This window comes from Arvicanthis niloticus, chromosome 2, assembly GCF_011762505.2.
Source record: "Arvicanthis niloticus isolate mArvNil1 chromosome 2, mArvNil1.pat.X, whole genome shotgun sequence".
NCBI lineage: Eukaryota > Metazoa > Chordata > Mammalia > Rodentia > Muridae > Arvicanthis > Arvicanthis niloticus.
Genome location: NC_047659.1, coordinates 109,819,485 through 109,831,701, shown reverse-complemented (window position 1 = coordinate 109,831,701; position 12,217 = coordinate 109,819,485). Strand labels below are relative to the sequence as shown.

Genomic DNA, 12,217 nt, shown 5'->3' with positions numbered 1-12,217 from the left:
AATGTTTTAAGTCCTTAGGAAAGGGGAATATAAAGCTGACTACTAAGTAAAATTGAATTTTATATTTGCGGCACCTTTGGATTTTCGTGTGTTTTAAAGAACATTGGCTTTACTTGCCCTTCACAGCGCCGTCAGCTGTCTGCATTGCTCAGTTTGAACTGCACAGACAGGCTGGTTCTATGAAAACAGACTCATATGTTTACAACACAATGCAGCTTGTCAAACGGTTCAAGCAACCCTTCAATTTAGTTCAAGGCTAATCATTTGAAGAGCATTGAACGTCTCCTCCCTCCCCTGTTAGGTATTAGACTGTATATAATCCATGAAAAAATAAGCTTAAGTGTTAGGTTGATTCAGTCAAAACAGTCCATTGAGTCTCACAGCTACCCTGACCAAAGGAGCTGAGTTTAACCGTTGATGGATACAGCATGTGGGTCCTTCACAAGGTCATTTTGGATGGACAAGATCTGCTTTTAATGGAAAACGAAATGGTTGTCTTCTTTTATGCATGTCTGTGAGTTACTTCTGGCACTGCTTTAAATTCCTTATTAAAGTTGTCTCCACTGAGGAAGAGGCAATATGACTATCTGCCTACCTTGGGCTTAGGTTATAACCATGGCACTTTCTAAATGGTAACTCGGGCAGCCTAAATGATGTCTTCTGTTATCTTAGGCTTCAATCTTATGAGTTATAAGCACGATAGTGAAGCTGTCTTCACAGGATCTTTATAATGGCTATCAATCATCATGCTTGCCAACTCCAAGAACAGTCCAGGCACCCAGTGAGCTTGGAAGGAGAGTTTCACTGAAGCCTGACCTGAGAAAATGGGAACCCTTAACAATGTTCTATGTTGAATCTTCTAAAATGAGGCATGTGGGTGCCATTGCAAGGGTCAAACATGATAAATGGCTTCAAGCCTTCAGAATACTTACACTTTCTTCTTGTCTATAAAGTGCTGTAATTTGGTAACTCAAACATGCTAGAAACCTGACATGACACAAACAGCCATTCATTTTTTTTTTCTGGAACTGAATCTGGCAGGAAGCAAAGTTAACATTGAACAGTGTTTATAGACAGTCTCCACAGCTAATTAGCCATCTATAGATGGGCTGCTTTAGCTGATGTAAGGAAACTGCCCACCTGGTTTGTATTTTGTCCTCCAAGATTAATGACTCTACAATACTGCTGATTTTTAGCGTTCATGCCAGGAACACAGAGAGTCCTAAAGAGAACTCAGCTTCTCTATAGCTATATTCATCCACACTAAATTTTTATTTTTTCCAGTATTATTGAATTTCCATTGAACATTTTGCTATAATGGGATGATGAGTCTGGACACAAGTAGAAAATAGTTATCTGTGTTATCACCACTAGTGTCTGTCAAAATAATCAAGTCCAAAAGCAATAAAGAAAAACACATAGCACGTTGTCATTTTTTTCCTGAATAGAAGGTTTTGCTTTTCTTTTGACTTTAATTGAAGAAAAAGAAATAAAACACAGCTATAAATAAAGTTAATTTGAGACTCTGTCTAGGGACCTGAATTATTCTTTAACTCACAGGTCAGTGAATTACTTCTTTATCTTTTTTTAAAAAATGTTCCTCTCATCAGCCTTCCCTCCACATGGAAACCAAAAACTAAACAATAGTTCAGACAACTTGTATAATGGAAAAGTCTCCATGTCAGGCCCAGGGTTTAAGCCAAGAGAAAGGAGAAGAGAAGCAAGGGAGATAGAGACAGGGAGGTTGAGAGGAAAAAAAAGAAGGGGGGAATACAGAGGAAAGGGAAGGAAAGAAGAGACTGAGACAGAGAGACAATAGAGAGATGGGGGAGGGGTTAAGATAAATTCATTTTATTCTTTGTCTTTACATGTTGAAATCATAGAGAACTAGAGAAAGCTTAGCACTGACATTGTTTTTAAATTTTCACATTTTGAGGGAGAAAGCCTCTTAGTCTATTCTGGTAATTCACCAGTTACTTGTATGTGTTATTTGGGAAAGGCTGTCTAATTCTTTTGTTTTGAAAATTTAGGCCCCAAGTATGCCAATTTGTGTCCCAAGATACCTGAAATACCTTTATTAGCATCATGTCTTTGAATCATTTTTAGATTTTTTTTACCCATTATGAATTGAAAAGGAATTTATTCTCTTCAGATACTATAAAATAATATAGTTAAAACTCAAATGTTAGGGTTAAAATGATTTTTAGGGTTAAAACATCAAATTTGGGGAAGTAAGAGGACTTTTAGCAGGGTATGATACTGCCATCTTACCCAGGTGAGAGGAAGAACAGAACTCAGAGAAAAACAATGAGGTTAGTCTTGGCAGGCTCTGACCAGTCAGCTTCATCAACAGGAAGTTCCTGTGTTCTAGTAACCTCAGCTTTATGGATACTTAGGCTTATAAACATACTCTTGCATCTAACATACCTAATGGTAATAGACTGAATTCTAGGTAAGAATGGCTTCTAAGGAAGTTGTCATTGCTCTTGGTAGGAGACCATTCAAAATTGCCTCTCAGGTGGTAGACCAAGACTTATAAGTCCAGATACTAAGACAGTCTTTTGTGACTACCTTTTAGTTCATCTCTGTCTTGAGCCAACGTGCATTTCTCTTTGCTTTCTCACTGGCTACGATAAATTTTGATTATTTGCTTATACTCTCTGTGTCCTGGTGTGAATTTTTCTCCTCTGGGAAGATCCTAGACTGTTGCCAGTGTTAGGATTAGCACAGCAATACATGTTTAACACAGTATTAGAAAATCAGATCAGAAAACTAAAATAATACTTGACTTTTAGATCCTAAATTGAGGATTCATGGAACTTTAGACTTGAATTTTCAACCCCCTTAATTTACAGATGGAGAAATTGAAGCCCAGATAGTATTACTATAAGTTAGAGTGACTTTTCACTCTCTGCTTATGAATTAGATATCGACAGATAGGTTGCATGTTCTATCTCCATTGAGCCTTGCTCCACCAGGGCCACCTGGTTTGTAATCTCAACTCTGCTTCATTTTATTAGTCTGCCCCAGGACAATTTATCTTGGCCTCAGAATGCTGTTTCATCTTTTAATGATCTCAGCAAGCTTGCACAATTTGTACACCTGAGATGTTTAGCAGGGAGTACATAGGTAGTATGAGTCTTCCCTCTGGAGCCCATCCCCTTCTGTCTGAAGAGCAAACAATTTTGCTACATAGACAGTTTATTGTTTTCCAGCTTAAAAATCTCTCCAACTAAAACCAAACGACATTATGAGATAGTTATTGTGTGTTGTGGAGGGACTCTGCTTATATGATATGCTTACATGATCAGAGACTGGCTTATATTATCTTTCTTAATACATGCATATGTGTTCTACAGGGGGCGCACAACTATGGGCACCAATACCAGGATTTGAATTCAGGTCCTAGATATAGACCAAAATCTTGACTCCTCTGTATTCTCTACAAAAATAGTAACACTTCCAGATAAGGCAATAAAAATATTATTGGTTGTTATTTATTTTGTGAAGTGTTCTGGATTCTTAGCCTAGACACCCAGACTTTTCTATTTCAAAGCCTACTTAAATCTTTCTGTCTTGATTAACTTTTCTCTTTAGAAATTATAAAAACGTGTTGTAGAGGAGCAATGGATGGTGAGATACTTTGCTTGTAGGCCACACAAGAGGCAAAGCCACCACCACCAACACCACCAAAACAACCTTAGGAGCTAAAATTCAAAAGAGGCTTTGAGTGGCTACTAACCAGGTATGAATCTACAGTACACTTCTCAAGAATGGAAGTGGCCTTGGGAACTATTGATCTCATATTCCCAACTCTGACTCTTTGGAAAAGCCTATGGAAAGTAATTTTCTAGTGATAGTTCCAAATTAGCATGCTTGTGTGAAGGCTTTTAACTGGACTTTCACTCTAGAATTCATGTTAGGCTGGCTTTAGTTTACAAAGGAAGAACCTGAGCCTTTCTGAAGGACAGAGGTTGTTGGGGTGTTATGGTTATTACACAGAGAAGATAAGAGAAAGCTTTCTGTGGTATCAAGTTCATGGACATGGAAGCTTTGCTCTTTGTACATCCTAGACTGATTGATCTGAAGTTAACTGATGCTAAAAGATTGAAACTTGCAAGCTTCTCATTGCTGTATACACAATCTGATCTTTCCATCAAAAGTTAAGGTGTAATTCACATTTCCTGGAGTCAAGGCTAGTTCTGTCATGTGTTTGGCCAATAGGGCATAGCATCAGTTCTCAGCCACTCTCTTAACAGTGCCAACTTTTGAGTTTTCTTTCTTGGAAGCCAGGGGGAGCTCTGGATAGATGACTGAATAAAATCAGATTCATGTGGGAGTTAGAGAAAGGATTGAAGGAGCTGAAGGGGTTTCCAACCCCATAGGAGGAACAACAATATCAACCAACCAGACCCCCTAGAGTTCCCAGGGACTAAACCACCAACCAAAGAGTACACATGGAGGGACCCATGGCTCCAGCTGCATATGTAGCAGAGGATGGCCTTGTCAGGCATCAATGGGAGGAGAGGGCCTTGGTCCTGTGAAGGCTTGATGCCCCAGTGTAAGGGAATTCGAGGGCGGGGAGGCAGGACTGTGTGTGTGTGTGTGTGTGTGTGTGTGTGTGTGTGTGTGTGTGTGTGTATGTGTGTGTGAACACCCTCATGAAAGCAGGGGGGGGGATGGGATAGGGGGTTTGGGGTTGTGGGGGGGGCTAGAAAAGGGGATAACATTTGAAATGTAAATAAAGAAAATGTCCAATAAAAACAAGAGAGAGAGAGAGAGAGAGAGAGAGAGAGAGAGAGAGAGAGAGAGAGAGAAGGCACCACAGTCACCTCCTAAAAGACAGTGTTAAATGTGTGAATAAAGTAGTGTTGAATATTCCATTCATACTTGAACTTTTGACTGATGGCAGCCTTGTGAATGAGCTCAATGAATACTGTGTGGGGCAGCAGACCTGACTCACAGGACCAAGGAAAATAAGAAATGATCCCAATAAATATTTGTTCTTTGGAGCGGTTTGTTACACAGTAGTAGTTAATTGAGGGGTCACCATTGCTAAATTGTGGTTTAGTGCCTCATTGGCTTGGGGCTAGAACTCTACACCTGCAATTTTTTTCCTCCTAATAGGATAAGGTAAAGCCAAGCCTAGCCCCTAATAAGTCCTGCTCCAGGAGTGGTTTCTGATGAGAGTATTTGTCTTGAAACCACTGATGGACTTCTAATTTTAGCCATGATCTAAGCACTTAAAAGTGTAACTTTCCTTCCTTCAGTAGAAATAAGTTCTGTTTGTTTGAAGTGGTGCTCTTTTGACTCTGGTTAATGGAGATGGCCAGTCTGCCTTCCCTCAGCCATTTCATTCTACCATGGGTCCAAACCTGAATGACAGGTGTTTAGATAAGGGGTGCTTGAATCCCTCCCAGGCTGGCAGTTGCTACAAACCACACAGGGAGAGTACTTTCCATGTAAGGTTATGACAGCACAGGTTCAGTATGAGATTACTCTCTAAAAGTATCAAGTTTTGAGCCAGTGAGTCAGTACCAGCCCTAGAACAGGGCTTTCTTAGCCCTGGCACTGTTACTGTTTTGAACCACAGAATTCTTCTAAACACCGAATGCTTTGCAGGGTATTCAGGAGCATTCCCAGCCTCTCCCCACTAGATGTCAATAGTATTCTACTTTATGTGTGGCCACTAAAATCTGCCAAAAGCTCCCTGGTTGGGGATAGGGGTAAAAAAAAAATCACTCTAGCTTTATAAATACCACCGTTTTAAAGACTTCGTGAGCACTGCACACCCCTGAGCTGACCTTAGGAGATAATTAGGAGGGCGTGGGAAGTGATCTACTATGAACTGTAATCGTTGCAACCCCACACTGGTACTCAGAATGGACAGAACTCCAGTCATTTAAAGTTAAAAAAAATGACTTCAGTTTTTATATTGTCTTCAGTTTGGAAGAATTCACTCTCCTGCACCCCAAAAGGTATAGAGGTGCATTTATTTTGTTACTCAGTATCTACTTATGACAGTGTTTAATTACGATAGAAATAATATCTTCATCACCTTATTTGTTTTTAGTTGAAGAGACTTCAAGTTGGAAAGCAATAAGTCGTTTATATAGCAAAGCTGTTTGCTCTTCAGACAAGGCTGCAGAGGGAGGATTCAGGATGCAATTGCTGTTCTCAGGTCTCCATTGCAGCCATGCTCTCTGTTGAGAGTTACCCAACTCCTCACTTCCTCTCTTTATATTTCACTTCTCTATAAGCAGCTCATAGGGAATATAGTCCCAGGTTTCTCTGCTGTAAGGATTGCTTGGGGATTGATTTAAAAAGGGTGCTCTGAGATAATATTTCCTTAGCTCACAGAACAGGGTGTAAACAGAAGTGCTTGGGTGCAATTTTCATTTGAGCCACGGTAATCGATTTAGACAGAGAATGAAGCAAATTCAATCATAGGCAGCGATATAAAAGTGCTGCTCTGAATGACTTAGTGGATATTTTGCCTGCTTGGCTTGAAGAAGGTAGGAAAATGATCTTGGGTATATCACCAAAAGTTGAGATCAACACATTCCTTTCCTCACTCTGGAGGAAAGATTGTCCTTGAGGTTAGTCCCCTGTATTCTTATGCCAGTCATTAAACTAATTGGTTAATGATTGGAGAAGAACTTGGGTTCACTGTCCACATAAAGGGTTTGAGGACACCCACTGAAACATCTGTGACAGACATGTCTTGGGACATCTCGATGTTGAATAGCCCAGGCACAATGTCTTTGAAATGCAGGGTATTGGAAAGAAGCAACACAGATCAGCAGTGAGGACATTCTCAAGGAAGGTTTCACCAGCATGTCAGCCCCCATAGTACTCCAGAAAATGCACAGAGCTGTAGATAAGACAGAAGATTCTAGACCTGGACACTCCTATCAGTAGTTCTAGTTGACCTTCCTCCTTGGTGTCTATCAGCAACTCATTTCTTTAGCCAGAAAGGGAATCTCATCTCCATTGGACAGCTCTCTGTGAGCCTGTGAATGTCAAATGCCTTCCTTTGTTTACATACCTGTAGACTCCTTCTACCAGGATGAGAATCTTTTTCCAAGCTCTCCCCGTGCGAGGCTGACCACTGATGATAGCTTCTCTCAGGAGCATCTCTAGGTTTTGCATATCTTTAAATGATGTGAAAAAGAGAAACTGAGTTACAAGAGGGTGCAAACTTCGTTTGCTCTCCTCCCTTTGTTTCTTGAGAGGGTGTCAAAATTATTTGCTTATTCATTTTTAGGCTCATACTCAGACCTGGACTTTTGAGGAGGTAAAGTTGGAAACAGAGAAATCCTGTGAGATACAGGGGTTCATTTTCTGTAAAAACTTAACTCTGGTAGGATGAATAGGTGCATCATTATAAGCAGGATGAGTCTGTCTAAAGCTCTGTCAACTTTTGTTTACCACCTGAAAGAACTTGGAAGTCTGGACTGTAGAGAAGTACCTAGTGAAGCTGAGGCTTTGCTGCTAGGCAAAAAAAAAAAAAAAAAAAAAAAAAAAAAAAAGAACTCTGAGAGATGTAAGTGACAGGCATCCCACAGTTGTTTAGACCTGACTATGTTAGGGGTTTCCTTGGAATATCTGCATGGCACTAGAGATCTCATTATCCTTGGGGGCTTGAATTTTGAATTGTCAGACATCTCAGTACTGTTCAGGTTCTGACATAATTGGTAGTCTTTGGTGAAACACTTGAGATCTCTGGACACATTACTAGTAGTTGACAATTACTGAGCCTCATTTTTTTTGTGTGCCTGATAGTTTCTAACTGTATTCTTGGCTGTAGGTCATTTTAATTCTCACAGGACACCTGTGGAAAAGGTCCTACATGGTTCTTCATTTAGTGCGTCAGGCAACTGGGTCACAGTGGATTTGGTAAGGCAGTGGTTTTCAATCTTTTTAGCCTGTGACTCTGTAATACATTTCCTCATGTTGTAGTGATCCTCCAACCATAAAAATATTTTTGTTGGTACTTCCTAACTGTAATTTTGCTACCGTTAGAAATCATAATGTAAATATTTGATATGCAACCTCTGTGAAATACTCATTTAACTCCCCACTCCCCCAAAGGGGTTGCAACCCACAGGTTGAGAAGTGCTGGTCCAAGGCCTATAATTGTAAATAGCAGAGTTGGACTTTGAATCTTTACTACATTCCACATTTGTAACCACAACCTTTTACTGCTTTTTGTGAGCGTCTTTGCACCACTTTTTCAGACTCCAAAATGATGCAGAGCAGGATAAAAGGTTAAAGTCTGGTAGAGCATCCATATTCACTTCTAATGCAAAAATCAAAACTAGCAAAAGCAGAGACATATAATTTACTTTCATATTATTTACATATCATTTACTTTTGAAATTTACCTTTTAAGGCCAAAGTGAGTGAAAAATTATAGAGACTAATGTGCATGTTTATTTAGATCGATATATTTGTACTCTATATTTTTGCTCAAGAAAACCTGCCTGTTCTTGGATAGACCCAGGGGATGATGTCAGGTGGGGAAGTTATCTGAGCTCAACCATGGTGCCTAATGACAATTAAGTGCTGATTGGTGTATGGTACTGAGATTTTAAACTCTTTTATTGTCATAATTATAAATTAATAAAGTTTCAGAACGCCCTCTCTGAACTAGCCTTTGAACGCTCCCCTGAGACAGCTTCTTGTGGTCTCCAACACAGTCTCATGCTCTTGTCTGTCTGAAAGGCACCCACTCATCACCCAAGTCTCACTTTAGACATGATTCATACCTGAGCGAGAGTCTCTCTCTCCCTCTTTCCTGTCATAAATAATCTATTCTTCTTTGAAACACTTATTATGTCACTTGTTATTACTGTTCTGATCTCTACTCCATGGAAGTACAGCATCAGATTGTATGCTAGTGCATCAATTTTGTATGATTGACTCACATTTATTTTTATGAAGATCATAGACCATGAGGAGGAAAGGATCTATCTAGTTAAGGGTTTCTAGAAAAGACAGTTGCATTTTGTGTGGAGCTAAGGTTTTCTTTTTTTTTTTTTAATTTTTTTTTATATTTTATTTACATTTCAGATGCCATCCCCTCTCCCCATTTCCCCTCCCTAGAAAGCCCTTATCCCATTCCCCCTTTTCCTTTTTGCTTTTATACATTTTTAAAAATGTTAATCAAAGGCTTTATAAGTTTGGTAATGCTCAATCAGAAGTGTAACCCAATACCCAACCTAGATATATAAACTATCTTTCATTGGTGGAGATACATGAACATCTGCCTCCATGCCCCCCTCTCTTTCTCTTTCTTTCGCTCTCTCATAACCTAGCTTCACCCTTCCTGTTAAAATAAAACTTTTCTCTCAAAATGCAGTTAGAGCATAATTATTCCTAATTGTACCAGTGAGGTACAAGATAGTCCTAATATCCAGTTCATCATTTTGTTGACTAATCAGAACCTCTGTCATCTCTCCTAACTAAAACACTTAGTTTTGAACCTGGCTTTTTTTCTTGGCTTTAGAATGAATGTCAGCTGAAAACCATCCACTCAGATCTTTTCTCTCAAAGTAAATAGCCAGGATTGGCTATGAGACTATAGGTCTTCAACCCCGTCAGAAATCCAGAATGACTGAGTTAACGGAAGTTATGGGAAGCACTAAGCATAGCTTCTAAAACTTAGCCAATTTATAGAGACATAGAGACTGCTGAACACCTGGAAAGCCCCTATACTACCGAACGTAAGGTTTTCTTAGCAAACTGTACTTTTTGTTTTTGTTTCAAGAAGTCTCTTACATTGCTCAACACTAGATGGCAGCCAAGGAGACAAAAAAAAAAAAAAAAAAAAAAAAAAAAAAGAGGCAACTTTACTGTTTCAAATTCTCAGGGCTCATAAATCCCCACAGGTATTGCTAGCTTGTTTGCACTTTGCTTTTAAGCTGAATGTCTAGGAGCAAAGGAGATAGCTCTTTGTTCTATAATCTACTGCAGGCTGTTAGCCTATGAAAGAACAAAGAGACGACGATCAAGAATTTATGTTTAAAACAACACCACCCCCAACAAACCACTACCTTTTCTATTTTTTTGTACAGAAATGAGACATGATGAGGGTAGCTTTAATGACATCCCAATAAAAGTAAGTTCAATTGACATAAACTAGACATCATTTTAATGCTCTCTTTAAATAGTTGTGTCTGTATAAAGAAGAATAATGGAACAGAAAACATTAAATGGAGTTGGGAGTGGTAAGGCAATGTAGAGAGGGAAGTGCAGGGAGGAATAATTAACACTACTGAGCTTCTGAAAAAGTCATGAGACCTGCTATGTATAGGCATTCTAAAATATAAAGATATACACAAAACATATACACGAAGAGTTTAAATGGAGTTGACTCTAATGGGGTAAACAATGCCTTTACTAGACACCACAGATAACAAGTAGAAACTCCAGTGTCATTAATAGATGACGTCTAATAACGTTGTTGGCAAATGAAGTCCCATAGAACCTCAAATATTATAGGCTACTGTTATTGTTTTGGTTATCTTCCAGAAATTGATGGTCAGAAACTATTGCTGGAAACACTACATACTTGAGTCATAAAATGGGGCTAGAGCAAGCTGGTCAGATCATGGAAGCTTTGTTCCTACTTTCACAGTGCTAGAAGGAACTATGTATGTTGCCGGAGGAAAAAAAGTAATCATGAATTTTATCCATCTGTGAACTCTGAAAACTCCAGTAACTGCCAGTCTGATACACCTCCTGGGCAACAGGGGCATGGATACCATGGGAGTAACCAACTGCTTTATCATTGTAGTTAAGGCCTGTTCTACAAGGTGGAACCCATTTCTTGAATGATTATCAAAGCCCAAAGTCTATGGTTAGACATATATAGACATAGACATATGGTTAGCCCTAGATCCTTAGCAAGAAGGTACTACTATTATTCTGTGAAATGAACATAGTATTAGAGTAACTCCTAGTGACTATTGTATAGATTAGTGCTTCTCCCAAACTTCATCAGAGAAGCTTCTCTTCTGCAGTAGATGATGCCCAACACAGAGACAGAACTGACCAAGGTGCTGAAAATGAGAGTTTGGAATGTTCATCTCTAAATTAGACATCGTATTATACCCTTTCCTTCTAAGGCTGAGGGATCATTGAGGAAGATGGGACAGAAAGATTGTAAAAGGAAGGGGTAGTGGTTGACAACAAGGCAACACTGTCTTCTAGACATAACAAAGCAGTTGCATATATGAATTCTAAGCAGCTGTGACACCATGTACAAGATTTATGAAAAGTCTAGATAAACAAAATCTCAGAATGAAGGGAAGATGCAAACAGAATCCCATTCTTAGCTAAGGAGCTATTGAAAATTTAGAGCTGTCAGGAAAGGAAGAGTTAGTTCTCTCTAATGGTGTGTCTTCCAGTAGGTTTACTATTCTCCAACAAATAGCCACATAACTCAAGGTAGGTTGGCAGCATAAGGTTGACAGGTTTTAAAAAAGGAAGATACAAAGTTGGGTGGGAATTGAATAGGGGGTAGATATAGGAGGAGTAGGCAAAGGGGACAATATGATAAAAATTATAATATGTGAAATTGTCAAAGAATTAAAAGAGATGTTAAAAATTAAAAAAAACAAATATTCTAAGATTAAACAATAAATTTGTTAATCATGAATGATTGAATGTTGCCTTCTATGGAGAGAGTATTTTAATGAAGTGTGTGAAACCCTAGTTACTAAGTTTCTTCAAAATGCTCCAGAATCCTCAGAGAGCGTTGTTAGAAGGGAGAGACTCAGTAGGCCTCACTCCACCCTGAGTATTTTAAGAGGCTAATGGCTATGGCGGGGGGAGGGAGAGACATTTTCTTCAGTGATATGGCCACTGATTAATTGTTTATGCCTCTGTAAATAACCATGTTTCTGCAGGCAGATCTAATGAAATTTATTGATTCATAATAATGTAAAGGTTAAAAGGGGATTCATTAGGAGGAGGAGAATTAGCAAGAGTCAGAGGGGGACAAGAGAAGACAATGGGGGCTGAAGTATAATCAAAATAAATACATTATATCCATATACAAAAAGTCATAATTAAACCCATTATTATGTGTAATTAACATATTATAATTAAAAAACATTAAAAATGCCCTAGAATCAGCAGAAAACAAACTGGTCCCTGGTTGGAGCTGGCTCCTTAACTCAAGCTGCATTGCTGGAAAATATATTTTATG

General features: G+C 38.9%; 1 protein-coding gene across 1 annotated transcript in view; it reads right to left on the bottom strand.

The window, feature by feature from the left end:
* Sptlc3 (serine palmitoyltransferase long chain base subunit 3) overlaps nt 1-12,217 on the bottom strand; it is a 118,180-nt gene that overhangs the window by 41,328 nt on the left and 64,635 nt on the right. Inside the window, exon 7 of the mRNA XM_034496555.2 lies at nt 7,049-7,154. Within this exon, the coding sequence (XP_034352446.1) occupies nt 7,049-7,154 (106 nt within the window). The remainder of the gene's footprint in view (nt 1-7,048; nt 7,155-12,217) is intronic.